Source organism: Squalius cephalus (genome assembly GCF_949319135.1).
Source record: "Squalius cephalus genome assembly, chromosome: 13".
NCBI classification, from domain to species: domain Eukaryota; kingdom Metazoa; phylum Chordata; class Actinopteri; order Cypriniformes; family Leuciscidae; genus Squalius; species Squalius cephalus.
The window spans coordinates 19,556,069-19,582,832 of record NC_137134.1 but is presented as its reverse complement, the minus strand read 5'-3'; the positions used below and the strand labels follow the sequence as shown (position 1 = coordinate 19,582,832).

Here is a 26,764-nt window from a genome sequence, read left to right as displayed (position 1 = left end):
TTGGGTGGAGTGATTTACTCCAGCTCTGAGTGAACTCTCTGCTCCTCACCACGGAGCTTCTCAGGTGCTGCGAGCAAATCACTCCGGCCAAGTATCAGTGCTTCGCCTTCTGAGAATATAGTTCCCAGTATGTATACGGTTAGAAGATGGCTGTGTCTCATGTGACCTTGTTATTTGTACACGCTGTGACTACACAAATCACAACATGTAAATAGGAAAATGTTGCTGTTATTTTATCACTTATTGGGAGCAGTAGGCTAGATGGAGCTGTTTACCTCCAGTATTTGTGCTAAGCTAGGCTAGTGGTGGGTGCGTCAGACAGAGTTACGGCACGCACGGAGATGAGAAGGGTATGTATGGACTTATCTTACTCGGTGATACGGTGAATAAGCTATAGTCCCAAAAAGTCAGTGTGTTCCTTTAACCAACGTACGGTTGGAAAACACCAACCCATATTGCTCCATGACGTGTCAACGGTCAGGTGGTAGTAATAGCATAGGGAGCGGGAGCATTTGATTGGACAGAAGATGTGACGAGAAACTGAAGTCCGCGGTGATGTCATAAAATACCGTGATCCATTTTAGCGGAAGTGAAAGACTGTACGTTATTATATTTCCTAAATGCAAATTTTGTCATTGTTTTGGAACACACCAGATAATTCATAACCTTAAGGCTAAAATATTCATACTAAAAGCTAAAAAACTTAAATTTTGATTTCAGTGGGCCTTTAAGGGAAATGAATGACAGTATGTTAATAGGTAAACAATATTGAGAGTGACATTTACTTAAAATGATTATGAATAATACAGGCCCCACCCATGCAAGTCCCCCAGATGCAAGCCCTGCCCTGAATAAAATGCAGGAAAGAACTGAGCCACCCCACCAAAGAGCAGGCAGACAGCAAGGCACAGAGAGTGAGAGAGAGAAAGACACCCATTTACAGCTTTACTGCCTTGTTCAGTCCGTCAGACTTGCTCTCACTGCCACCTCTATCATATCCTCTCCCTCTCTTTCTCTCTGTAGTCTCTTTGAATATTTCTCTCTCACACACACACACACTCATTCAAATACACTCATTCAACTCAGCTCATTCACAGGCACGGGTCAGGCAGCCTCACATTTCACCTTGCTCTGCCTCTGGCTGAGAGGAGAGCCCTGCAAGGTGCAGCCATCACACAGGACACAGGCTCCCGCAACTCAGTCAGGTGGGACTGAGGGACCTGAATGCTCCAGGACAATCTAACAAGACCGAGACGTTTCTTCAGGATGGCATTGCAGAGTTTTCATTCATCACTCTGAAGAGCAAAACCAGAAGACAGCTAGTTACAAGACCATTTTCTTTTTCAAAGAACTTTTACCATCTCTTCTCATGTTCCTGCTAAAGGGGTCTGCGTGAGGCAGAGCACCCAGCGAAGACCAGCATCATGCCGACTACTTGTGCAAGGTGCACCTTGGGAGTCTGACCCATCATGTGCAAATGGACACCTTCTACCGCTGGTCTCCACTTCGACCTCACCTTTGCTGGCTCAGCCCTCCCTTCTTATCCTTTTTCCCTGGTATGCCTGTCCTTGCTCTTTCTGGCTTGCTCTGCTCTTGGAGGTTGCCCACCTGGACTGGGGCATGACCCTCTTCATGTGCTGGCACAGGGCACAAACTGCTCTTGGACTCTGGAGCGGCACACACGCAGCTACAACCACCTAGAGGGTGATGTTCGCCTACGACGCCTCTATTCCGCCAACAAGTTCTTTCTCTGCATCGACAAGACCGGCAAGGTGGATGGCACCCGTCGGAAGAATTACGCTGACAGTGAGTAGACACACAGTGTTTTTCTGCATGCATGTGTTCCTGCAGAAAGGGAGTCGTGCTCATTTGGTCTTTATAATCTTCCATTGACTCTCTTATCATTTGAGTTTATGGCTCTTTTAGTCCTCTGCTTGTAGGGTCAGACTTTTTTATTACGAGCATGTACAAAGGTGTTGCTAGGTAGGATTTCTAATACACAAAACACTTCATGGGAGTGTGAAGGCCCTTATATTGGCCAACAAAATACTACGATTTGAAATATGGAAGTCTGTCTCCGCCTGTGACTTTATCTCTCATTATTGCAGCTTTATATATCTCCTAATTGCAACGTATCTTATCTTGTGTCTTAATATTTCACAATGTGACAATTTCTTGTTACTTGTGACTTCTTGTTATTGTGACTTTGTCTTAATTTTTATGTATATAAGCTACCTGTTTTATTTTTTACTCGGAAGAAGAAACTGACTTCTATATTTAAATAAGGGATCAGTTGAACAGGAGCGGATTTGTCAAAACTGAACATCAAGTCCTTAATTTTGAACTTAAATGGAAAATGTAATCACAACTGCATATTTTGTTTGCAGTTAAGTACAGTTTCATATTCTCATACATATATTCAACATAAGTGTTTTGTTTTTAGAATCTTAAAACATTCTGCACACTGTCAGAAAAAAAGTGCAAAATTTTTACTTTTAGGTATACAACAGCTTGTCAATGGTGCAGTACCCTTAAAGGGACGACTTTGTACCTCTAAGAGGTGCATATTAGTACTTTACAGTATGTATTAATAAGTACGCTTAAGGTTCTGCTATTAACATTTAAGGGCTAAATAGGTTGCAAAGATGTCCCTTTAAGGATAAAGCCTCAGTGAAGATTTGAACAATTTTTTCTTTACTTTGACTATTTTAGCCCCACTGAAAATTGTGGGTGTATGCACATTTTAAAAAGCAGGTGCAGTTGGTAGAAAGTTGGCAGATTTATACAATGATAAATCCACCAGATGTGCCTGTCATCAGGGTCATCCCATGCTCCTTACAAATCACTTCTCCCCTACCTTCTAATTTGGTTCCATTATCTTTGCACTTGTTTCAGCTGGAGTTTTACGTTATGTCACCCTGTGTCAGGGTTTAGCAGTGGCTTTCCATTCATTTGAATTTGGGATTTAACTGGTCTGTGTCATGGTGGGTTGACCCTGGTTGTTGTGTATGTGTGTGTTGTTGCAAAACAGAGTGAGTCAGACTTTTTTCCAGGAAAGTTGCTTTAACTGCTCTGCCACTGTGCAGATCTTAACTGTTGCATGACATTTGTATGAGTTTCTGTCTCAGATCAGCTAAGATGCTTGTGCTTAATACAGCTGGGTGAAATTGTACAGCCCTCAGAAGCAATTTGCTTGTGCATTTACTTACCATCCTCTCATTTCCTGTCCCTAAATTAAGGTCCTTTTTAGCAAAGAGGGTCCCCTTCACAGAAAGATATCCTGCGCAGATTAGCCGCGCAGAATTTCTCTATATCGCCTTTACTTGCTTTCACGGTTCACATTAGAGGAAATGTTAGATTTTCACAAAATACAGGTATCATGACTTCTTTCAGTAAACTCAGAATCAGAACTTTGTTTTACATTGATCTTGTTGCTGTTGCTTTGCTGCTGTCCACCTTGTCCTCTGCTTAGCCCTCAGCGTCCGTCAACACTACTGCGTTGCCCAAACAGCCCTGCACTGACTCTCCCTCTCACTTTTTCCAACTCTCGCTCCCAAACTCTCAGGTGCAAAAACAGTTGGAATAAGTCAACGGGCCTTTGGCTAATTGAGGTAGGAAAATATTGTATCAATCCCAGTGAACTGCAGACTGGAACAGCTGAGAGAAGAGGCTTCGATGAAAAGGACTGAAAGATAGATTGAGAGGTAAAACGATGCAGGGGATATTATTGCATTTGTGCATTGAACAACACACATTTATAGTACATTTGAGAGTTTCCATACTTAATTCACTAATTTTCATGCTGATGATTCCTTTAAAGGGCTGTTAATGAGCTAATAACTGCATGTTTGGAAGATTGCTCAAGTTTAATTTGTTAGCATAATAATTTTAGATAGCACTCTTTGAGCCAGGACAAAATTAAGCAACGTGACCGGGAGGAAATGTCTTGCATAATTGTGCAAATGATTTTAGAGCTTAACGGGCTACAAACTAGCCTTGCTTTGGCTCCAATTCCTGAAACTTGTTTTTGTCCAGGTGCTGAATGGAACAAGCACTTTGAGGTTTCAGGATTCAAAGTAGATTGATGTCAATCAACTACAATAAGATTATCATCGTTCACAGTTAATGGCCGCCTAATGCAAACTAAACAAGCTTATTTGACTATTATTTCACAGTTGAGTGCAAATGAAGGGTGGTAGTAGTGCACCTGACAGTGCTTATTGACTGTTGGCAGTACAAAAACAGACAGTCCCAATTCCTTTGCTAGCAACTATTCTGCCGGTGCGTAAGCTTGACATTAAAGGGGGCAAACAAGATTTTTTTTTATTTCATTTTTACAAGCCATCCAAAAATTGGATTGTGCATGGCAAATTTATGAAATATATACAATTTATATGTTGCTTGCCTCACCTGTCAATGGAAATGTATTTGCACACATAATGGTGTAGTTTCACAATCTACCAGCGAACAAGCTACCCAGCCAAACTTTGTGAAGACCCATACACTAGTGTGAGTTTCACCTGCTACTATATCAATAATGGCCTTCATGTTAGCAAATTAGTTCATTTTGCTCAAGGCAAGCTATCCATGAAATTAATATTTAGATAATATTTAGATAAGTTTCTTTAGATATAATGTTTTTCTAACTAGTAACAAATGTAGTTTTCTCTAAAAGGCATGAGAAAGAAAACAAATGGAAATGTCAATCAGACTTCAAAGGTAAAGACTGTAACCATCAACCACCACTTGATAACTAAAGTGGGTTGGTGAGTAAGAAGGTAGATCAATCTTTATCCAATGTTTTCTGTCCATTCTGTTTAAGGATTTCACCTTAGCCAAGGTTGTTTTCTTTTACACTTTTTGTGATGCAGGTACTTAAAACCAGCTTAACTCTTTTTTTCCCCTTAACATTTGGCTTTAAAAAGAACGCTGTTGAAGTCTAGGGCGTATGTGGTTGAGGACATCAAATGCTTGACTTGAGTCCAGGCAACAACACTGTGCTTAAGGAAATAAAGTCATGCGACAGGCATAATCAGAGAAGTCACTTTTGCTAAAATATGGCCACTTTGCAGTTTGCCAGGCCTTTCCCTCTGTTTCTCATTTTCTCTCGTTCTCCTTCTTCCATTTCAGCTGTATTTACAAGAGTTGTGTCATGTTTACCAAGTTTCCCCTCACTTTTCTGCATCTTGCTTTAGATGTTACAGTTTTCCCTTGCCGTGATTTCATAGGTGTGTTGAGCTTGGACCTGAGTCACGGGAAGAAAATCATCCACCCGTTCTGAATATATTGTGGAATTATTTAAAACATATTTCAAAAAGAGAGACTGTCAGTTCATGGACGCCTAGAGGCCACAGAGGAAAGATTGTGCACAACTGAATGCTGGAGAATTCATGGGAGGTGAAAATAAATTCACAATATTATATTATATCACCCTATCAGGTCTGTATATGTGTTTTATTAGAAAACCAAATAATTACAGAATGTTGTTTGATTACAGACAGCTGAATTCATAAAATTAATTAACAGTCCTCTAGAAGTATTGATATATGATGAGATATTAAAGTACTTGGTTGCCTCAAACAAATTTGTTAAAGAGTGAGAGGGCATGTACTCCACTAAGGACCTTTCATAAGTATAGTAGTGAAGCTCCTGGTTTGTGACAGTTTAAGTGGTAAGGGCACATGGGTGCTAGGTGATTCCAGACGCTTCTGGAAAGTCTGGGAATGTTGCTTACATTTAGCCTGTAGGGGCCTCTTGGAGATTTTGGTGCCAGGAAAAAAAAAGAAAATCCTACAAATCCAGCCTTTTTAATCCTTCCGATGGACAGTGGTCCAGAGTTAGTGAGAAAAGGCTCGAAATCCATCTCTTGCCAGGTGTTTTTGGCCCTGGGAAAGTGAAAAAGACAGAAACTGACACGCACTCTGAGAGTGGTAGAGCTAAAATGTCCTAATTTCTCTAACCTCTTTTCTTTCCAAAGGCCATTTTTGATGTCATGAATGGATAAAAAGACACGTTGCTGTTGTAACCCCTCAGGTCCTACTCACCCCACTCTTTGCGGGCCTTGAACCCAGGTCTCCGGCATAGGAGGTTGGCACGCTAACAAGGATGCTAAAGACCACAGTCTCGAGCACGCCTCCTGAGATCAGGGGAGTGAGGTTTACATGCAAAGCTCTCACTAGCTGGCCTCCATTACACTCACCCCCCTAAACCTCACTCCCATCCGGGTCACGGCACCAATCTAACCCCTCAGGTCCTACAACTCTCATTAGCTGGCCTCCGTTACACAATTAGTAGTGTGCTGCTAGGTGCAAAGAAGCTGAGTAAAACTAGCCTTTGCTGAATGTTTGAATCGGCAGTGGACTCTAGGAACGTGCAAGCAGTGATACTACAATGGCTAATAGGAATACACAAAATCTGGAATTTCTCATGAGGGCAAAAGCTTTCCCCATTCAGAGTTCAAGCTGGTAGAATTTGCGACACTTATCAACAGAAAGCTGCTTGGTTTGAAAGTGACTTCTGTGTGAGCCATGCTTCATTCATAGCAAGAATATTGACAATATAACTTTTTTATTGTTCGCAAGTGTACATGTGTATTCAAATATTTAAGGATTAAATGAACATTGCACACCACCTCTAATCGCATTATCTAGGTCTATTAATCCAACTTTGCAAAAATCCAACTGGCATGATTTTAGTCAGACTGAAATACTTATATGACATTTTAAAATGACAAATAATTTTTTAGCCTAATCATTCTAAATCATTCTTTAGCCTGATGGAAATCAAACTTTTAAAGCGCATGTAAATGTACTTATTGAGTCACAGAGTGTCAGTTTGAATCCGGTAATCTCTGATGATATTACAAAAACAGCCAACGATAACAACATAAAACTGGGCCTAGTCTTATGATGACTCAACTAATGCAATATATATTTTCATTTAAAGGTTGAGCACTCTATATACCCAGCGGCGCAATTACTGACAGGCAGTCTCATGGTTCAAAAGGTATTGCTCCACTTCTCTCATCTTCGCTAGCCAAACGGTAATGTTTGCAGAAAATTGACCCGAGACCATTTTTTCCTTGAATGAGAAGTCATTAGCACTGTTGTTATTATTATTATAACTTTTTGTGAGGGATGTAAAACAAGTATTAATTAGATCAGTTGGGAACCCACAGCTTGGCTAAATCATGCAGTGCCATATGCTGACTAACATCTGCCAAAGCCAACACAGTCCACCTCTCTTGGCTCTGAGGCGAAATTAAACAGACAGACAGACTCGGTCTCATTGTGACTAGGTTCAGGCACTAGGCAGCGGCAAATTGGAGCACCCTCTTGGGATTGTAGTCGCTCTGAATTGACCTTTTGATTAAAGCTGTTCAACTTCAAGCTTAGGTTAACCCAGACGGTGTATCTTGGAGACTCTGAGTGACTACTGTGGGATTCCCATGCATGCATTTATAACAATTTGAGATTTACACATTCTTTGCCAGTCACAATATATATATATGTATATATATTATATATATTGTGGTAACATTAATGTCCAAACCTGCCATTTTGGGATAAATATCAGAAGTCGAAATGCAGGCTTATTAAATTTCTCTTAGTCTGAAATGATACACAGGAATTCTGCTGTAAGTCTCCCTCTGGGATTTCTTGCAAGTCCATTGTATTTATTAGTGGTTCACCTCTTGTTTTGGTGACCTAAATTGATGCTATTTATCACTTGTCTATTTATAATGATACATCAATTATTGAAGTGAATAGAATGGTCTCTTAAGTGTTGCAAGCTCAAGTTTTTAATCAGACCTAAAATCTAAAGGAAACTACTTATAAAATATGGCACGATAAGAATGTGACACACCTTGTGCACGTCTTTACACTTAATTACAGCTGATTAAGTTGTAAAAAACAGCAATAAAATGAGTGAGCCACTAAAAACAGGCCCACCCTTCATCTGCCTGAGGATTCCTATGGCTACCACTGAAAGACTTTGATCACATAATCTAAACTACTTTCTACCATAGATTAATTCATTTAATATTGTGGTTTGCTATTAGTAATGTGACAATGGATTTTGGCAGCTTTTGATTTATAAAATCCCAAGATATAAAACGTTTTAGTATGAAATGAAAAGTTTGTGTATACCTGTCCTATGTTTGGAAGTGTGTTGCACAATTTGCTGCTGACATAATCATAGTTCTAAAACAACTTATGAATATAAATCAACATGACAACAAACAACAATATAAAACAGCAAACAGCCATATCACTATGGTAGCCCAGTTTATTTACAGTATATTGATAGCGTTCAAAAGTTTGTGGTCAGTTACTTTTTGTTTTTTAAAAGAAATGAATACTGTTCAGAAAGGATGATTTGTTAAATTGATCAAAAGTGACAGTAAAGACATTTATAATGTCACAAAAGATTTTTATTTGAAAACTTTATTCATTAAATAGTCCTGAAAAACCTCTGTATCTCGGTTTCCACAAAAATGTTTAGCAGCACAACAGTTTTCAACACTGATAGTAACAAGAAATGTTTCTTGAGCACCAGATCAACATTTTAGAATGATTTCTGAAGGATCATGTGACAGTATTTTGTAACAATATTACTATTGTTGTACTGTATTTTTGATCAAATAAATGCAGCCGTGGTGATTATAAGAGACTTCTTTCAAAAACCGCCCCTAAACTTTTGAACAGTAGTGTATTTGATAGTTACAAAGTTTTATCAGCTTTGTTTTATGTGATAAGACGGGACAATTCTCCGGAGAGCTTTTGATCTAAACCAGTTAAACAGTGTATGTGAGATTTAGAAACTCTTTCCATACCTTATCATAATCAGCTTGTTTGCATGAAATCAGACGTAGGACAACAACAAAAGGCAGGCCACTATGAAGGCCAGCTACATGCGCTGAATGTTTCAACAGTTTTATCTCGCCACCTAAAGATGTAAAGTAATCATGATGTGCTGAAATGTGCTGTCCTGAAATGACATATAAGGACATTGTCAGTGAGCCCATTCAACATAATAAGCCATAAGCACACAATTGCCCCATGGTGTAAACTGAATTTGTGTGTTTGCTCACTCAGATAGCATCTAGGATTTGATTTGGCTATTAAAACTTGAATCAGTTTTCAGCGGCGATTAACGTGATAATAAGGATTTATTGTACCTCAAAGTTGGCTTCTTCTTTGCAAGTTCACACTACGTTCCACCAACTTTGTGGTAAGCACACTATACCTCTGTAACCGATATGCCACTGCCATCATTAAGACGCTATCAAGACTGAAACATTATCTCAGTTTCCTGACGCATTTTTCTTTTTGTCTTGCCTCATAATCATCCAGTTGTGATAAAAAAAAAAAGAATTGCATATTTTCCCAAACGCTCTTCAATATCGGTTTAGTTTCCCGTGTGGCCAATTAGCTGAATCAACATTTTCAGGATGTATGCTGTTTGTCAATTATGTGATCCTTCATCTGCAAGTTAACACATAGCAGAGCTCACTGTATGTTTATGTATTTATTCTTCTTTCTGCATGACTTATCATGGCCAGACCCCACTTTACAAATTAGAAGTTTTTTGTTTTTTTGGGGGGGGGGTAAAATAAAGGCATACAGTGTGTTGTCCAATTCATGAACAAATTACTCTTAAAGGGTTAGTTCACCCAAAAATGAAAATTCTGTCAGTAATTACTCACCCTCATGTTGTTCCAACCATGTAAGTCTTTCGTTCATCTTCGGAACACAAATTAAGATATTTTTGATGAAATCTGACAGAATTTTGACTCCTCCATAGGCTTCCAGTGTGACCGAAACTCACCGGCCCAGAATAGTTATTAAAACATCGTTAAAATAGTCCAAGTAACTACAGTGGCACTACATTAAGTTTATCATGCGACGAGAATACTTTTTGTGCGCAAAAACAAACAAAAATAACGACTTTATTCCACTTTTCATTTCCTTCTCTCTGGGCCTCGTAGTGTTTTTGCGCTGCGCGTCTGTGTTGCACGTCATCACGCAACACACACATGACCGGCGTCGGCCAATAGTGAGCCTACGTGGTGACGTGTAACACAGACGCGCTGCGCAAAAACACTACGCGAACCAACTAGACATCCAGAGAGAAGGAAATGAATAGTGGAATAAAGTCGTTATTTTTGTTTGTTTTTGCGCACAAAAAGTATTCTCGTCGCTTGATATACTTAAGATTGAGCCACTGGAGTCACTTGGACTATATTAACGATCTCTTTAATAACTTTTCTGGGCCAGCAAGTTTCGGTCACACTGGAAGCCTATGGAGGAGTGAAACATGGCTCAGATTTCATCAAAAATATCTTAATTTGTGTTCCGAAGATGAACGAAGGTCTTACGCGGTTGGAACAACATGAGGGTGAGTAATTACTGACAGAATTTAAATTTTTGGGTGAACTAACCCTTTAAGAAATGGTCCTTCGTGTGTTTTTCTTTCACTAAAATGTTTATCAGAGCAGTTAATGAATCAATATTTGACTTACTTCTGAACTGTAAATTATTGTTATTTTTAGTTACTGTCAGTGTATATATATATTTATTGCATGGCTTGGTTGAATTCTAATGTAGAATGCGGTCTGTTATTTCTTGATACCAGACCGCTGCTAAGTATAACACACCGTTGCCATGAAAAACAGAGCGTTGCTATGGACGCAGGATTCTAACCGTAGAGACGGAACGGACTATTTTCTTTAGCGGAAGCAATACAATCGTTTTTAAATCAATAAACTCCTTTTTAAATCAATATTTTGTGTCAAATTATTGATTTATTTGGTAGGTAGCCATGTAATAAGCGGGAAAATGTAGAGCGAGGCGGTTGTTATAGCGAATACAACCCCCGACAGGCTGATTCAAGACCTGGGATTCCTGATCAGCCTGTCGGGGTTGTATTCGCTATAACAACCGCCTCGCTCTACATTATCCCTACACACACACACATACATGCATACATAGATGGCTTTTTGTAATTTCAAAAACACACTATTCAATTCCATTACAAAGCTCGGGAGAGCCAGGGTTTTATTTAATGTAACCTAGGCTTGAGGGTGAACAAATTATGGGATTAATTTCATTTTTGGGTGAACTATTCCTTTAAACATGTTCCACAAAGTTTGACAACCAGACAGACTTTTTGTCTTCATTTTGAGCAATGTACTTACATTTTATATGTTAATTTTGTGAAATGATGAATTTGATTGAAAAATTCTAGTGCTTGTTCTATTTTTACTTATAACAAAATATCAAAAAGTGGCATTTTTTATGTAGAGAGCTCAACACCAACTGATGCTAAGTCTGATGTTAAAGCTCTTTGAAACAAGGGGAGATGTTGTCTTAACTCTCTGTGCTGCTGATATCAGTTGCGAAGTTTCAGGTGTGCTCTGATCAGAAAGTTCCAGACCAAGGTTGAGTGGACAAGGGCCAGAAATCCCCCATGGAGGATAGTGTTAAGGTCAAGGCCTCTCTCGCTAGCTGAGTGATTTGACAGATCTGACAAGAAGCTGATTGCCCCTTTGTGCTGCCTGTCAACTTCCTTTTCGGTCCGTCTCATTTCAGTGCTTTGAAACACAGAGTGAGCTCCAGCCATGGAAAACATCCTGCTTCGGATTGACCAAGTGGAACTCCTTGTCTAAGCTCAGTCGGCCCTGTTTCAAGCACTACCTTCTCTGTTGTCACCGCAACACAACCTTTGTAACTCCGTTGCTATTTTTAGGTTAAGTACTTTGTCAAATGAGAGTAGAACGGGTGATGTAATTGTTTTATGTGCTAGATTATGGTAATTGTTCTGTGTGACAACAGGTATTAAAGGATTAGGTCACTTCAGAATTAAAATTTGCTGATAATTTACTCACCCGTGCATCATCCAAGAAAACATATCGCCATATCCAAGTTTTTCGCCCTACCCTACCTTTTTGAACCGGAACATGCATGACCTTTCAACGTGATTACGTAATGCGTGGCGTATCGTACCAATATATGGAGAAATAATATCCTGGAATGTTTTTCTCAAAAATCTTAATTTCTTTTCGACTGAAGTAAGAAAGACATGAACATCTTGGATGACGTGGGGGTGAGTAAATTATCAGGACATTTTAATTCTGAAGTGAATAAAACCTTTAAGCCCTCTAGATTCATATAGGTTCTGGAGAAGTTAAACCATTAGCTTTGTTTGAATAAGCCCTACACGTATTTGCAAGGGTGAGGTAGTATGCTCTCGTCCCCAAGCCTGATTTTAGTCGGGACAACTGCATCTGCATTTTGGCAGGTGGACGGTTCTCCTCTCATGCAACTTGGTGCAATTAACCACATTTCGACAATGACCTCAGCCTTAATCCTGGGCCTTTTGATAGCGCTGGCTGCAGAAAACAACAGAAGCCTTGAGTCACAAAATAGCCCTTGAATCCGCTTGTAACTATCCGTACGGGCCATTGATGTCTACCCGCTTGCTGGCACAGGAAGTGATGCGTGATTTGGAGGCACTGCTGCACACCCTCTCCTTGATTAAAGAAAAGCCTATTTATGGGGTCCTGCTTTCTTTCCGTGCCACCTCACGCATTTTAGTACCTCATAAGACCAGACACACCAGACCATGTCTTTGTTAACCTCTTGCGCCTTCTCAGTCCTCACGACAGAGGCACCGCTTGCCCTCCGGCATGCTAAAACTCTTAGTGGGTGGGTGAATGTCTGCTAGTTTTTTCAATGAGAAAAAATGCTAGCAAGGGAACCATCCTGAGGGTTTGGTTTCACATGAGAAAGAAGCCAGATATGTACTATTCAGCCTTTAGGAGCAATAGAAATCGGTCTTGTTGAAGGTCTGGCCACTAGTTTGCGACCACCAGTGCAGTTATAGCAACATTTTTTTGAGAATTTGCTTGAATACGAGTCCATTTAATCTTATTGCACTGGCAAATTTATTCCACTTGTATTAAGTATAAACCACTTAAAAACAAGTGAATAAAGCTGCCAGTGCAGTAAAACAAAACACTGTAGGAAAAGAAGACACATTTTCTGAACATTGAAGTGTCTCAATGGGCTTTGTGGGCCATAATCGGACATTCTGGGATCTTGTTTTAGGGGTTGATTATGTAATTTGGCCTCTGACCCTGGATCAATTGACTCTGGAAGTGGTCTCTTTATCTGGGACAGTAATTGACTAATGAAAGACTTCCTGTGCCTTGTGAGAATCTCTTATCTCCGAGTCTCATTTCTAAATCTCGATATCAGTGTTTTAAACGCATTTCTACCATACACACATGTAACAATGTGAAAAAAAGGTTATTTAGCTAGTTCGTCCCAGACAGATAAGTCATTTGAATTCAATGAGCCAATACATTTGCACAAATTTAGTCATTTGTGCAATTGTAATAAGCTGAATATGTATAAATAAAGCCACGCAATTCAATATAAATTCAAATCCTGGCTTAAAGTCCACCAAAGTGCTCAATATTTGTTTCTCTTTTAACCTTTCAGTCACAAACTTCACACATTTACAAAAATGAAACGTTTCTACAGCGTTAGGGGAACCGGTCAGTGACAGAAAGAGCTGTCTGTAAGTTTGACAAGGCAGACAAACTGACAGAAAGAAACTTGGGGCCCTAGCTAAGTCTCGCTTTGTCCCCGTCTGACCCCTGCTCTCCTTCCTGGCCTCTGTGCCTCTCACCTGGGCCGTCTCTCTGTGTGCGGGGGGTAATGGGATACCTGTCACTGGCTCTAATGGCCTTTGAAGGACCTGGCTAATCCCAAGAGCTTGCATTCAGCGAGCCATAAAAGCAAAACGAGGCCAAGGGCAGGCCCCTGAAACTGTAACAGCTCTGAATTGTGCGAGAGGGAACGTCACCCAAGTGTGCAACCCTGGCAAATGAGTGTGATAATGGACTCTCAACTGAGTTAAAGTGCCTTGATGCTTGTGGTTCAAATTTGCACATCCTCACTTGCCGACACAATAGCAACTGAACGGCTATAGGGATGCACACTATATCGGTACCATATCGGTTATCGGCCGATATTGGAAATATTTATAACCCATAATTTAACATTTGGATGACCTTTCCAGTCATCTAACATTAATTTAAATTCACCTTAAAAAACAATGCTAATTTAATAACACTGCATTGTAATCTTTAGCAAATCTCATAATGCATATCCATTCTATTTTCATATTTTTCATATTGTACAAGTTCCATACTGTATGATGCACCATTTAAAATAGTTGATTTTAGTGTTTCATTTTTATGTATTTAGACAATATAGTTATAGAAGTTAGCCAGAATTTGAAATATCGGTGCATCCTCCAACAATGCAAATTTTAGAATATGAATAAATAGAGATAAATAACTTAAATATGTATAAACCTGTGTGTGTGTGTGTTGGAATAAGTATCATCTTCAGTATTTGGGGTAAAGTACTGTAGATCAGTTTCAGTATTAATGATAAATGGCGTTTTCCAACCATGATTTGGTGCATGGAATAGAATATTCTTTTTTTATTCTTTATTTTATTCAGTAAAGCTTGAGTGAATATGACATGCACTTTATTATACTGGAGTCCTATGAAACACATGGCGAGAAGTAAAGACCAAGTCTGAAACAGATGTTTCACATTACAGCCAATGGACATTTATGAGACTGGACAGTAAATGCTTGGCAGAGTTATTTAACTTCAATGTGTGTGACCTGGTCAAAAATATTTTTATTTGATTTTATTTTTAAAACATGGTGCAGATTTCATCAGCTTTTACAGGAACTGGAGCACGAGTTCCTATTTGCTTTTGTTCATGTTGTCTTAAATATGTCAATATTATAGTCCATATTATATCCCAGTAGGGAGGTGCATGTGTGCTGCATTAGCAGGTGTGAACTAGATTATATACTGATAATTTAGACATTTTTTTAATTTATGTGATATATATGTATTACTGATATTGGATATTTAAGCACTTAGTAAATTTTTAAAAACATTAATAATTCATAATTCACAACACTGTTAAATGAAATCTTTAGCAAATCTCAAAATGAATAATATATATATATTTTTTATAAGTATTTTACCTAGCTGTGATGCCAAAATTCACTATTCAGTTTCAAACAAGATAAAATATCATATTTAATTTTAAATGTATTCTGGCAAAAAAGTGTACATTTTAATATCGGCCATTAAAACTCTGTGAGTCTCTTGGGAAAAGTGTTTATAACTAGGAAAAAAGTATTGTGCCGTTCTCTACTCTTGTTCTTTACGATTGGTTCTCTAAAACTGTACCAAGACCACTGCGCATCTTGTTCAAAAATCTCTATTTAACGACCAATTTAATTGTGAAAAAAGGCATGTTTACCTCACACGCAGGCCTCTGGTGCAATGGATAGCAGACTAATAGGATGAGAAAGACTGATGTTATCAAAGCCAGCGTAGTTTAACACACACCACCCCACCCCCTGGAGATGGCAAGAATGTGGGAACGAAGAGAGAAATCAGGCCAGGCAAAGAATCGCCTCAGCCGCGTCCTTTCTTTGCACTCTCGTTGTTTCTTTCATCCCTTTCACCGTTTTCGCAGTAAGAACAGACCAAAAGGCATGCGAGTACATCTGAACAAACCATTGTCCTGCTTCTAAATGGCAAAAACCGGTGCATATTTGTTATGCATTTCTTCAGTCCCCAAAAACGCTTTTATTGTGAATGAATCAGTAACTTCTCATACATTCAGTTTCATACAGCAAATCAATTGACTTGCAGTTGAAACGGCGTCCGTTTATTTAGTGTTGAAAATGTCAAGAAATGTCTAGCTTTTTTCCACACATTCAGCGTAGAGGGAGCTTGGAAACCGTTATTATAAACAGCATAGCTGTACACATTTATTACATCAATAACAACCATAAGTTATGTTTATGGCTGTGTAGGATGTCATGGGATCTAAATAAGACATGGGAATCATTACTATAGACTTTAACGCCTTGACAGACTTACGTAATTTGAATAATATATAGTAATATGAAGCCAAGGTGGAAAATTGCGCTAAATCCTGGAGCATAGACAAGTTATATTTGTATACTAAGACAGTTCCATTAAGGTTACAGGGTCATTTTGACAATCCGCCATTATATGTACTGTATATGTGTGGTGTGTATGGATGGAGGGGTTTTCCATAAGTGAAAGAGTCGCAGTGTAGAAGAGGTTTGTGAGTGTAGAGGAGACGTGTGTCATAGCCTGTAACCTTTGGAGACTTCGTATAGTTATGACGCATGTCCGTAAACACAGGCTGGAGCTTCTCAGCTGCTCACTGGAATACTTTTAGGATCGTTCAGCTGTTAATTAGCTCATAAATTTAACAACCCCGCAGAAGCCGTTTCTGCATACAAGTGAAGTTGTTTGACCACACCTGTGGTCAGTGTGGAGCTTCATGCCAGGACAAGTTGTAAAACGTTAGTTTATACCATAAACATTCATTTTCGGATTAAAACCATTATGAAATTACTTGAACCCAACTGAAAACACGATATAAACTTTAGACTTGAATCCAATGACGGCCCCAAACATATCTAGAGACCAGTATAATAAAACCATTATGACATTACCTGAAGTCTCGGTTATATTCACCAATTGGCTGCATTCATTTGATCAAAAATACAGTAAAACCATAGAATTTCATACATTTTTAGTCAAATTCAGTACGGAAAATGTCCATCTAGGACTAGGAATAGCATCAGATGATAACCTCTTTCCCCAGGGCACCAGTGTTTGGTCAAAATTCGATTTTGACTGTAACATGGTCCAAAAGTAGGGCAGAGCGGTTTCCCGCACACTTGAAACTCAAGCCGTTTAAAGCGGCGGTGACTAGGGTGGGCTCACGGCCTGAACGCTCATCCCACACACACAGGCCTAGAGTTCATTGGGCTCAAGAGCACCTAGGAGGAGGCTGATCTGATCAAAGGTGCTGGTCACGGCCATTAGGCACAGCAATAAGGACCCAGCATGAAAAGGTTGTGATCTGAAAAGGGTTAGGAAAGAAAAGGAGAAAAAACAACATCAGGACCCTCTAAAGGAAGAAAGCAAACTGTGAAAAAATTGAAAAGGTACGTCAATCAACTACAAGCACCCAGTTGGACACAAGAGATTCCCAGGCTTTCACCCGAAGGGGCGACAGGCCAGAGAGGGCTGCTGGAGGGGGCAACCTGGGAAATTAAAGACCCTCTTTAAAAAGCACGTAAGGGAGGGAGTTCGCAGGAGAAACTTAGCTCCATCTTTCACCCTGTCGACCCCTTCCTTCTCTTTTAATTGATGTGGGTGGAACTTTGCTCTGTGTGACAAAAGCCGGGTCATTAATGAGACCTTGTCAGCTTCCAAATCTCAGGTAGGTAACAAAGGCCTTTTGGGAGCAAAGGGCCAGTTGAAGGAAACATAATTTTAGGAACCTCCTGACCTCCGCCCTGGCTTTCCTTATTACCAGCATCTACATCCCGCGTTCTCCACCAACTCCTCCTTCTGCTCCTCTCACCCGACGATAATTCTGACAAAGGAATCGCTTTGAGAGCTCCTTCCTGCTTTTTTTTTTTTTTTTTTTTTAAATGATTTGCTTTCAATGTCAAAAAGGGCTGAATGATCTGAAGATGGGCTCACTTCCAAAAAGTAAAGGGTGGGAGATTAAGGCAAAAGTGAAAGAGTAAAAAGACTGTGCAAAAGGGCTTTCAGAGGTTACATGTGAGATGGGAAGAATGGGTAGTCAACACTTGACTAAGTCTGTAGAAATGAGGATTTTGCTTGTAATAGTTCAAGCAGCTTATTGCCATCTCCGGCCAAAACATGTCAAAGGTCAAGCGAGTTTCCCGAACATGAGACGAAAACAAACTCGACGCTATTTAACTGAAATTATTCTCACCTACAAAACTCACTGGCATCTTGCACAATTCTTTCATTAAAATGTAAAAAAATACTATTGGAAAAAAAGCACAATGGATTTTTTTTTTGAAAATTCTCACATCAATTACTCACCTTTGTCGTTCCAAACCTGCAAGACTTTCGTTCATCTTCGGAACACAAATTAAGATCTTTTTGATGAAATCTGAGAGATTTCTGTCCCTTCATTGACAGATACGCTACCACTGCTTTGACGCTTCAAAAAGAATAAAAGCCTAAATCTGTTCATAATAAAGTGAGCGAGTTTGAAACGACATATTTGGAACGACATATTACACGAGTAATTAATGACAGAATTTGAATTTTTTGGGTGAACTATCCCTTTAACTACACACTAAAATTGCCATATTACTTCACTGATGTACGTCTCACAGTTTTATGTGTTTGATTCATCTCATTTGAGTCATTCTGTCGAGATTTGGACTATAGTTGCATTGTAAAGATTGACCTTTGCAGTACTTTATTTCTTTCAAGGTTTTTAGGTTGTGTTGGACTGGGCATTTTCATGATAAATTTAATTCCTTGAACACTCCACAGACCATGAGCTTAGGACACAATAGAGGACATTTTCAAAGGGAATAAAGATTAATAAAGGTCCAACTTGGCCCTAGGTGTTTGGTCATGCGTCAAGAACTTTAATAATTTCACATAGACAAATCTGCACTTCTCAGCTGTGGTTCAGCTGAGCCTGGTTCAAATAATGTTAAGAATAGACGTATCAACTTCTATTCAACAAAGCTTTTTTGTCTTTTCCTTTTTAAGAAAGAGACGGTTTTTGTGCATTAAATAAAACCACTCTGAATCAGTTCTTTATTTAGGAAGTTTTCCTGAATTGGACTTGACTCACACCTTTGAGCAGCTATAGTGAAAATGAGAAGAAACCGCACTTACTTCAGACACCGGTGCTTTTCATTTGACTCGACCGTTGCTCATAAACTCAATGTGAGCTCCAATCATCTGGGAGACTGGCTGGATGTCTTATGAGCTGTTTGCACGCGTCCATCACCAAAGCTACCATGATTGTAAACACGGCAAGGAAATAACATATTGACCTTCAAAGCACAAACATTATTGAATGAGGTGGCACCTGAATGATCTATCAGCATGTCCTTATGATGGACTATGTTACCCATATGTGAAGAAAGATGTTATTTATTAATTTATGTGCCTGTCACCATGCTTGCCAGTGAATTTCTTTTCATTTTTTATTATTATTTATGATCTATTTTTTTCTAGCATTTTCTAAGTTGTTACATTTAAATTACATTTATTGCATTTGACATACATAGAATACATTGTACATTGCTTTGGATAAAAGCATCTGCCAGATAAACGCTATAAAAATCTGATATATACGTATATATAAAAACGTATGTAATATAATATACATATATATAATATGCAAGCATGGGAAGACTTGTTTTTATTTTTGCTTTTAGAGTTTACCACAAAAATACATATGAAAGATTGTTGTTATATAGGGACATTAAGTTGGTGCAGTATCTTCCATCGTATCAGTGTCTGTGATTTAATTTCCAAACCCATTGGAAATGGGATATTAGTCAAGGATATTACTCTATCACTACATTTTCTATTCCATTTTTTCCAAGCTACCATTTTCAGATAGAACTGTTTTTTATCATAATAAAACATGTATAATTCAACAAGTACATTCATCCCAGGAAGTGCCACAAAGTTGCGGACGATAATTAGTCAATGAGTTTAAACTGGAAGAAATGGCTGTTGAGAAATGACTACACCTGCTCAAACCTGACGGCGAGGGTTTATTCAGTCACAGCTCAAAAGCTTTAACCAGGATCCCAAACCCAATTTCTTCGGTCTACCACCTGCAACACATGTGTTCAACAGAACTGCCTTCCTGTGTTTTTTTTTTGTGTTCATTTCCCAACTGGCACTAGGTCAACATCTCATTCAGCACCTTGATGTGTTACAGTGTTTACAGTCCAAAGCCAACAGCTGATTCGTCTGCACCGTTTCCCCTTGCAGTATTATAGAGAGGCACCCAGCTGACACCAAATGGTTTGCAGCGTTTTGTATTTTTCCCCTTTTAAGCTGCTTCTTATGAGCCTTAAAAAGTCTTGGATGCTCCGGAGAGATAACATCAGACATTAAGAAGTATGTGATGTAATGGAGAGGAACACTCTCAGAAAGCATTCAAGTCTTTTTCACAGACTTTCAGGACAATCTCAGGTCATCTCCAAAACAATCTGTTCTATTGTCATGACAAAAGGACCAGCCTCCATTTTAGAGCAAAAACAGCATTAGAAAAACTTAGCTTGATGGACATCTTACCACAATCAATCTGAAACTAAATTGCCAGATCACATAAAAAAGGATTGCTTTAGATATAATCAAATAGGTGAAATGTTTGTAAGAGAGCAGTCAAAGACGTCCATTGAGCGCATGTTGAAAAATACATAAAAAATAATGGGAAAACAGCAGTGGAATGCAAAAATGCATTCAGTGAATGGCCCCTTAAACTCTGTCTCAAACTCATGACAATTTTAACTATTTTGATTTATTCCAAATTCATATAAATTCTTAAGACCTCATTTGTACATTTTCGTACGTTCTGCTCTCGCCCAACTGAGGTGTGTGTTTTGGGGTGGGTTATGGATTAAGCTTAATACTTGTTTTTAGAGAGAGATTAGAAAGAGGTTGTCATTCAAGCCATATACAGGTATATACAAATCATACAGTTTCATACTAATCACAAAAATTCTTACACAACTGCACACTTAAAAAGTAGCTAAATCTCATGAGTTGGGGTTTGAAAAATGTTTATTCACTTGACCTATAGTTTGCATGTGTAAACATATTGGCAATACCAAGCTAAAGTGTTTTTTTTTTTATGCAACATTGATGTATTTACATTTTGAAAACCCTATCTTTGACCAAAATTGTTTACTATTTTGTCATTCTTGTGAGCAACCAACAGAAAAGACGTGCATTGATCAACCGAAAAAAAAAATCAAACGATTTTGTCCAGCCTGATCTCACGGCAATTCATACGAATTCTACGAGGTGGCTAATTCGTACGAATTCATACGACCTCACTCGTACGAATTAGTAAGATTTTTGCTAAATCGTACATATTTTACGAATTGCCCAATTTGTATGAATTCATACGAATGACCTACGCCTGACCCCGCCCCTAAACCTACCCATCATGTGGTTTTAGCCAAATCGTACGAGTGAGGTCGTACGAATTAGCCACCTTTTTATCACTCGTACGAATTGGTCGTGAGATAGCGTTGCTTTGTCAGCTACAATTGGCAAGTACATCTGAAATCAGTTATATTTGTCAAAAATAAAATGTGTTAATTTACTTGCAACTTATATACGTATAAAGTTACGTTTTTATACGTAACGTTACCCCCAAAACTGGCCATAACATCAATCTAGCATTTTGTTGTTTTCTACAGTCATTATGCCATAAGTGCCACATTAGTTAAAAAAAAAAAAAAAAATGTCTGGATAGGTTGTTCTTCGTGGGATTTACAAAGAGCATCATTCAAACTGGCCTATTGTAGTGTGTCCTGTTTTTTCTTGTCCTGCGAGGTAAAAAAAAAGCCCATCCCTTGAGCATATGGATGCCTGGTGTTCTAATCAGTAATGATAGAGTGGCTTTTGATGGAGAAACTCGCCCTTTCTAAACCAGACTTCTGTTCCTTTTTCCCCTCCTCAGGTCTGATGGAAATCCGATCTGTCAGTGTGGGAGTTGTCGCCATCAAATCTGTCAGCACCGGCCTGTACTTAGCTATGTCCAAAAAGGGAACACTCTTCGGATCGGTAGGTACATCGAATGACAGTGTTTCGCCATCTTTTAGTATTGGCGTTTTTGTGAATCACAGACGTTTGAAACATGTTGGTCATCCAGTGAATATCCATATTTTGACTTTTAATACTGTAATTTAACGCAGACTAGGTCATTACAGGAATCTGCGGTATCTTACTGTTTTTGTGAAGTTAGTGCGTGCCACCAGACAGTTGTTTGTGGCTTGTTTAATGAAGACGCCCCATTGCATGGTGCATTTTAACTGCACTCTGAGAAATCTCACCCTGGCAATCTGTCACCCAGCCATGATAAGATGGCTTACAGATGGCTATATCTGTCCTCCGATCCCCAGAGTAAACATGACAAATCTTGGGAATCACTAGAGGCCTAAGCACCCTTCTTTTCTTACTCTTTTGAATGATTATTAGTCACATTCACTCATTCCACAGTGATCTTATCGGACTGTAAAGCTGCCTCGATCGGGACTCAAGTGTTATTGTCATCATCCTTTTTGTCCGTTTCAAGTTAATAGCTTTATCCAGCTGTGGCAGAGTGGCAAAGCTTCGTCAGGCAGCTTTTTGAGCCCATGCGAGACGGTGATGGTTGATTTACAATGACAGGCTGGTTGAGATAAATAGAAATGCGTAATGGGTACACAATGGGATGCTTGGAACATTACTCACTCTCAGATTTACCTAGGACATAAACACATTTTCTGGATTTGGGGATCCAAATGTAATTCTTCTATAAAATGGCTGACCCGAATATTGGGGTGTGGGTCCTAGTGAAAAAAAAACTACCAAAATACATTTATTTCACACTAAGTACAAATCCATTAACATATTTACTGACAAATCCCTTGAAACTTACTGAATTAAACTTTATTTGGAGTAATTTTTTATTGCACAATGCACATTTCTTTAATACTAAGCCTAACATGTGTTTTAATGTCATTATTATCAAGGATTGTATTATCACTGTATAATATCAGTCTTTAAATGCAAGATATTTAAAGTGTATCTAAAGTATACTTGCAGTATAGTTCCATTTTAGCACAATCAAATATCTTTGGTTGAACCACAGCACTACTTCCGGATAACTAAAGTGTGTTATGTACAAAATTAGTTGTTTCAATTTGGCAGACTTTAAGTATAACAATTTACTATACCAAAAGTACAATTGCAGTGTACATAAATATGTAAATGTATTTGTAGTATACTTAGCATAAAATAAATGTATTTTAAACACATTTTGGTACATTTATTTTTCACTAGGGGGTGGTTACAGACCTGAAAAAAAATATATATAATATAGATTTTAAAATATATTTGAAATTTTGAGGTACTGAAAGGCATTATAAAAATATGTTATTATTATTGTTGTTAATAATAATAGTACTAATAATAATATATTTTTGTCCATTTTATAATATATTTGCAATATAAATACATCTTTTCTTCAAATTATATATATATATTTTTTAAATAAAAATACATTTCACAATTGAAAATTTCCTTTCTTGCCGTTTGAAGTACATTTTGCAGTAGGCTACATAGTATTCAGCTTTTTTTTTTTTTTTTTTTTTTTGCCTTAGCCAAGTTTTAGATGAAATGTATCTTTAATTAAATATATATATATACAGTATATAAACTCTTTTTTTTTTTTTTAAATTAAAGATAATTTTAATCTAAAACTTGGCTAAGACAAAACATTGCTAAATACTATGTTAAGGAAATTATATATATAATTTCCGCTGTTTACAACATATATTTAGCATATTTGAAATCTATTATGTCCAGATAATTTTTTTATTTTTTTTGGGATTGCCTTAATAAAAAGGACCTCTTGCAACTAAAAACATAGGCAAATCCAGTGACTAGTAGGTCAATCAGCAGATTTGCATCAATTAAATTACATACCATTTTAGTCCTCTAAAGTAACATTTTATTTTAATTAATAAAAAATAACATGATGACATTTGGCCCAATTTTAAAGAATATTTCTGTCAAAAGACATCTAAAACAAGAACTGTGTAAAAATATAAAATAATAACAACTGCATGTCTTAAACTACAGTAAATATTTTGATGCTGTCTACAAGTAACTCATCCTGCAATCTTCATTTGACTAATTTCAGGACAGATACAACCCCAGCTGCAAGTTCAAAGAGCGCATCGAAGAGAACGGCTATAACACCTACGCCTCCCTGCGCTGGAAGCACAGGGGGAGGCAGATGTTTGTGTCGCTGAACGGCCGAGGGAAACCCCGCAGAGGACACAAAGCTAGACGGAGACACCCATCTACTCATTTCCTCCCAATGCTGCCCACATAGCTGGACTCTTCCTCATGATGAGCAATGCTGTGCCATCTGCATTTGATGGGGACTTATTAAATGTTATTAAGTTCTTGTTTGTCTGTTTTGTTTTTCTGAGTACTGCCGCACAGTACATTAACTTATTACTCTCTCTTCTGGCTCAGCTTAAGTGTTTAAAGCAATGCTGTTAATATGATGTACAGGTTATGTATTAATGTTGTTGTTGAGTTAACTAGATATTTACTGCATCTATTTGTATGGCAGATTTCTGATAGAGATCACCAACCCAATCTTACTGGAAAAATGTGCCTCTTACATTTTTGCAAAACCTATTCATACAATTCACTGCAGTTTCCGGCTGAAACTAACACTATAATGGCAGCTTTTATTCCTTTTCATAGAACTGATGATTATGGGGTATTTTATTATCTCTAATAAAATACTTTTCAGAAAACGTCTTTTTCTTAAGACTAAGAAACACTCAAAAAGCTTTCACCATAATTATTGCATGATTTGTAGGCTAATTTATTTTAATGACAGCCTAGGCTACTGCAACCAGCTTACTACTGTTCAAAAACATTTTTTTAAAGATGTTAATCATTTTATTCAGAAAGGACACATTAAACTGATCAAAAGTCACAGTAAAGGCATTTATAATGTAAGAAAGATTTGTATTTCAAATGAATGAACTTTCCATTCATTAAAAATCCACAAAAATATTAAGCAACACAACGGTGTTCAACATTTAATATGTATATTATATAATATTATATACCTATAATACTGTAATCAGAAATGTTTCTTGAGCAGCAAATCATCATATTATTTCTGAAGGATCATGTGACATTGAAGACTGGAGTAATGATGCTGAAAATTCACCTTTGCCATCACAGGAATAAATTACATTATATTACAACTTTCTTGTGCTTACACTGTCGGTAGGATTTAGTGTGTTTTCTTCATTTTAAAATAGATAGAGAATTAAAGTTTTAGTGCCACTCGTTTGACAATTCATGTCCGAACTGCTGTGATACGTGCACGCAGCAGGGAATGTTTTCACAGTCATGTTCGTTTGTTCCGGCAAAAACTAAACGCATTTGGTGCTATTTCACTTATGCCGCGATACGCGCAAAAAGCAACATAATATCATTTTGCAAAAATATCGCCACAGGCACGTTTTTTTCTTGAGACTGGGTTGGACATCACATCACAATTGGCGATTGCATTTTAGAAAAGTAACGTTTTTTTTTTTTTTTTTTTTTCTTAAGTCCACAACACACTGTTGCATCTTAAAACATGGGCTACGTCCGAAATTGCATAACCTACTGTCTTGAGCAGGTAGGCCTACTTATTTTGAATAAGTAATTACTTCACGACCCCTAAAAAAGTATGTTCTATATAGTATGAATGTAATCTGGACATAATACATCCGCCATATTGTTATTATCATGTGACCTACCAGCGTCAGTTGCGTCGCATCACCTCCATTCACAAATCCTCTCCCATGGCCTCATGGGTAAAGTGTCTATCATATGCACACTTCAGAATCTCACCGGAAGAAGTTGGTCAACTGAATACTCTTTGCCTACTGTTTTATGAGTATTGTGAATTCGGACATACTATTCTTGTCACATAGCCTACTGTGTTCCGCCTACTAGGGAAGTATGCGATTTCAGATGCAGCCATGAATTTGGGAAACTACAGTATCAGTGTGAAAGCCCTTTTCAGTACAAACAAAAAAATATAATTACGACTTTAAATCTCAAATATATTTCTTGTGATTGGAATGATTTAACAAAAAGAAACATATTTCACCTAACATACAACAGGCAAATGCAAACAGATTTAGTTCTCAGAACAACCTTTAGCTTAACAGACTTTCTGTACTGTAACGCTCTGAAAAGATGTTTTTATATCCATGTGTTCTTACTGTCACATTAACATTTTTTTCCACAACTTGTCGCAAAATAGAACACTTAATATATTTCGACCTTTTGAACTCCACTGTTCGGTTGTGATGTTATTGTCTATGTTTTGTCCTTCGCAACTGCAGTCTGCTCCATGTATCGGTGAGAATCTGGCTCCCTCCACGTTCCATCGACCACAACTGCATGTTCTGCCTACTAATGATCAGCATCAGCTGCTGAGTGGTTAGCCGTGGCAGAAAGTCCAAGATGCCTTCCAAAAAGGCGGAATTCTAGCCGCGCTAATGGAAGCTTCATCTGTTTGAGTCAAAACAGGGGTCTGCTTTCACCTGTTGCTGGCAGTCGCTAAAAAGCTCCGGAGACTTCTATGCCCATCTCGCCTGTTAGTCAAAAAAGTAAAAGGATTTTATTCACTGTGTGAAATGTTGGTTGACATTTTGTATAGTTATACTCTATGTGTTTGAACAAGGATATGAAACTAATGGGGTATGCTGAGGTATTTGCGTATATAACGTTACAAGAGTGCTGTGGTTTATTAGCCTCATTGATTCTCGTCTTATTTGCAGGTTTAATGGCAAAAAAAATCCTTAATGCTACTACTACTGACATAATGATCCAACAAAACCTCACGGATCTTGGACAACAGTAAAAAGCTCTATTCATAAGGAAAATCACACAATTTAGAAGGCTAAAGGATCTTGGAGGGTTTTTCAGCCTGATAATAATTGCACAAGGAACATTTTTTGCTATAGTTCTTGTAAAAACTTCTATGTTCTTGTGCTCAG

The 26,764-nt window shown here is 38.1% G+C and overlaps 1 protein-coding gene across 1 annotated transcript; it reads left to right on the top strand.

Moving 5' to 3' along the window:
• Nucleotides 1–873: 873 nt before the first annotated feature.
• fgf22 (fibroblast growth factor 22) lies at nucleotides 874–24,504 on the top strand. Its single transcript, XM_079890159.1, has 3 exons — nucleotides 874–1,806; nucleotides 21,652–21,755; nucleotides 23,878–24,504. The coding sequence occupies exons 1-3, from the start codon at nucleotides 1,470–1,472 to the stop codon at nucleotides 24,070–24,072; spliced, it is 636 nt and encodes a 211-aa protein (XP_079746285.1). The 5' UTR covers nucleotides 874–1,469; the 3' UTR covers nucleotides 24,073–24,504.
• The last annotated feature ends 2,260 nt before the right edge of the window (nucleotides 24,505–26,764 follow it).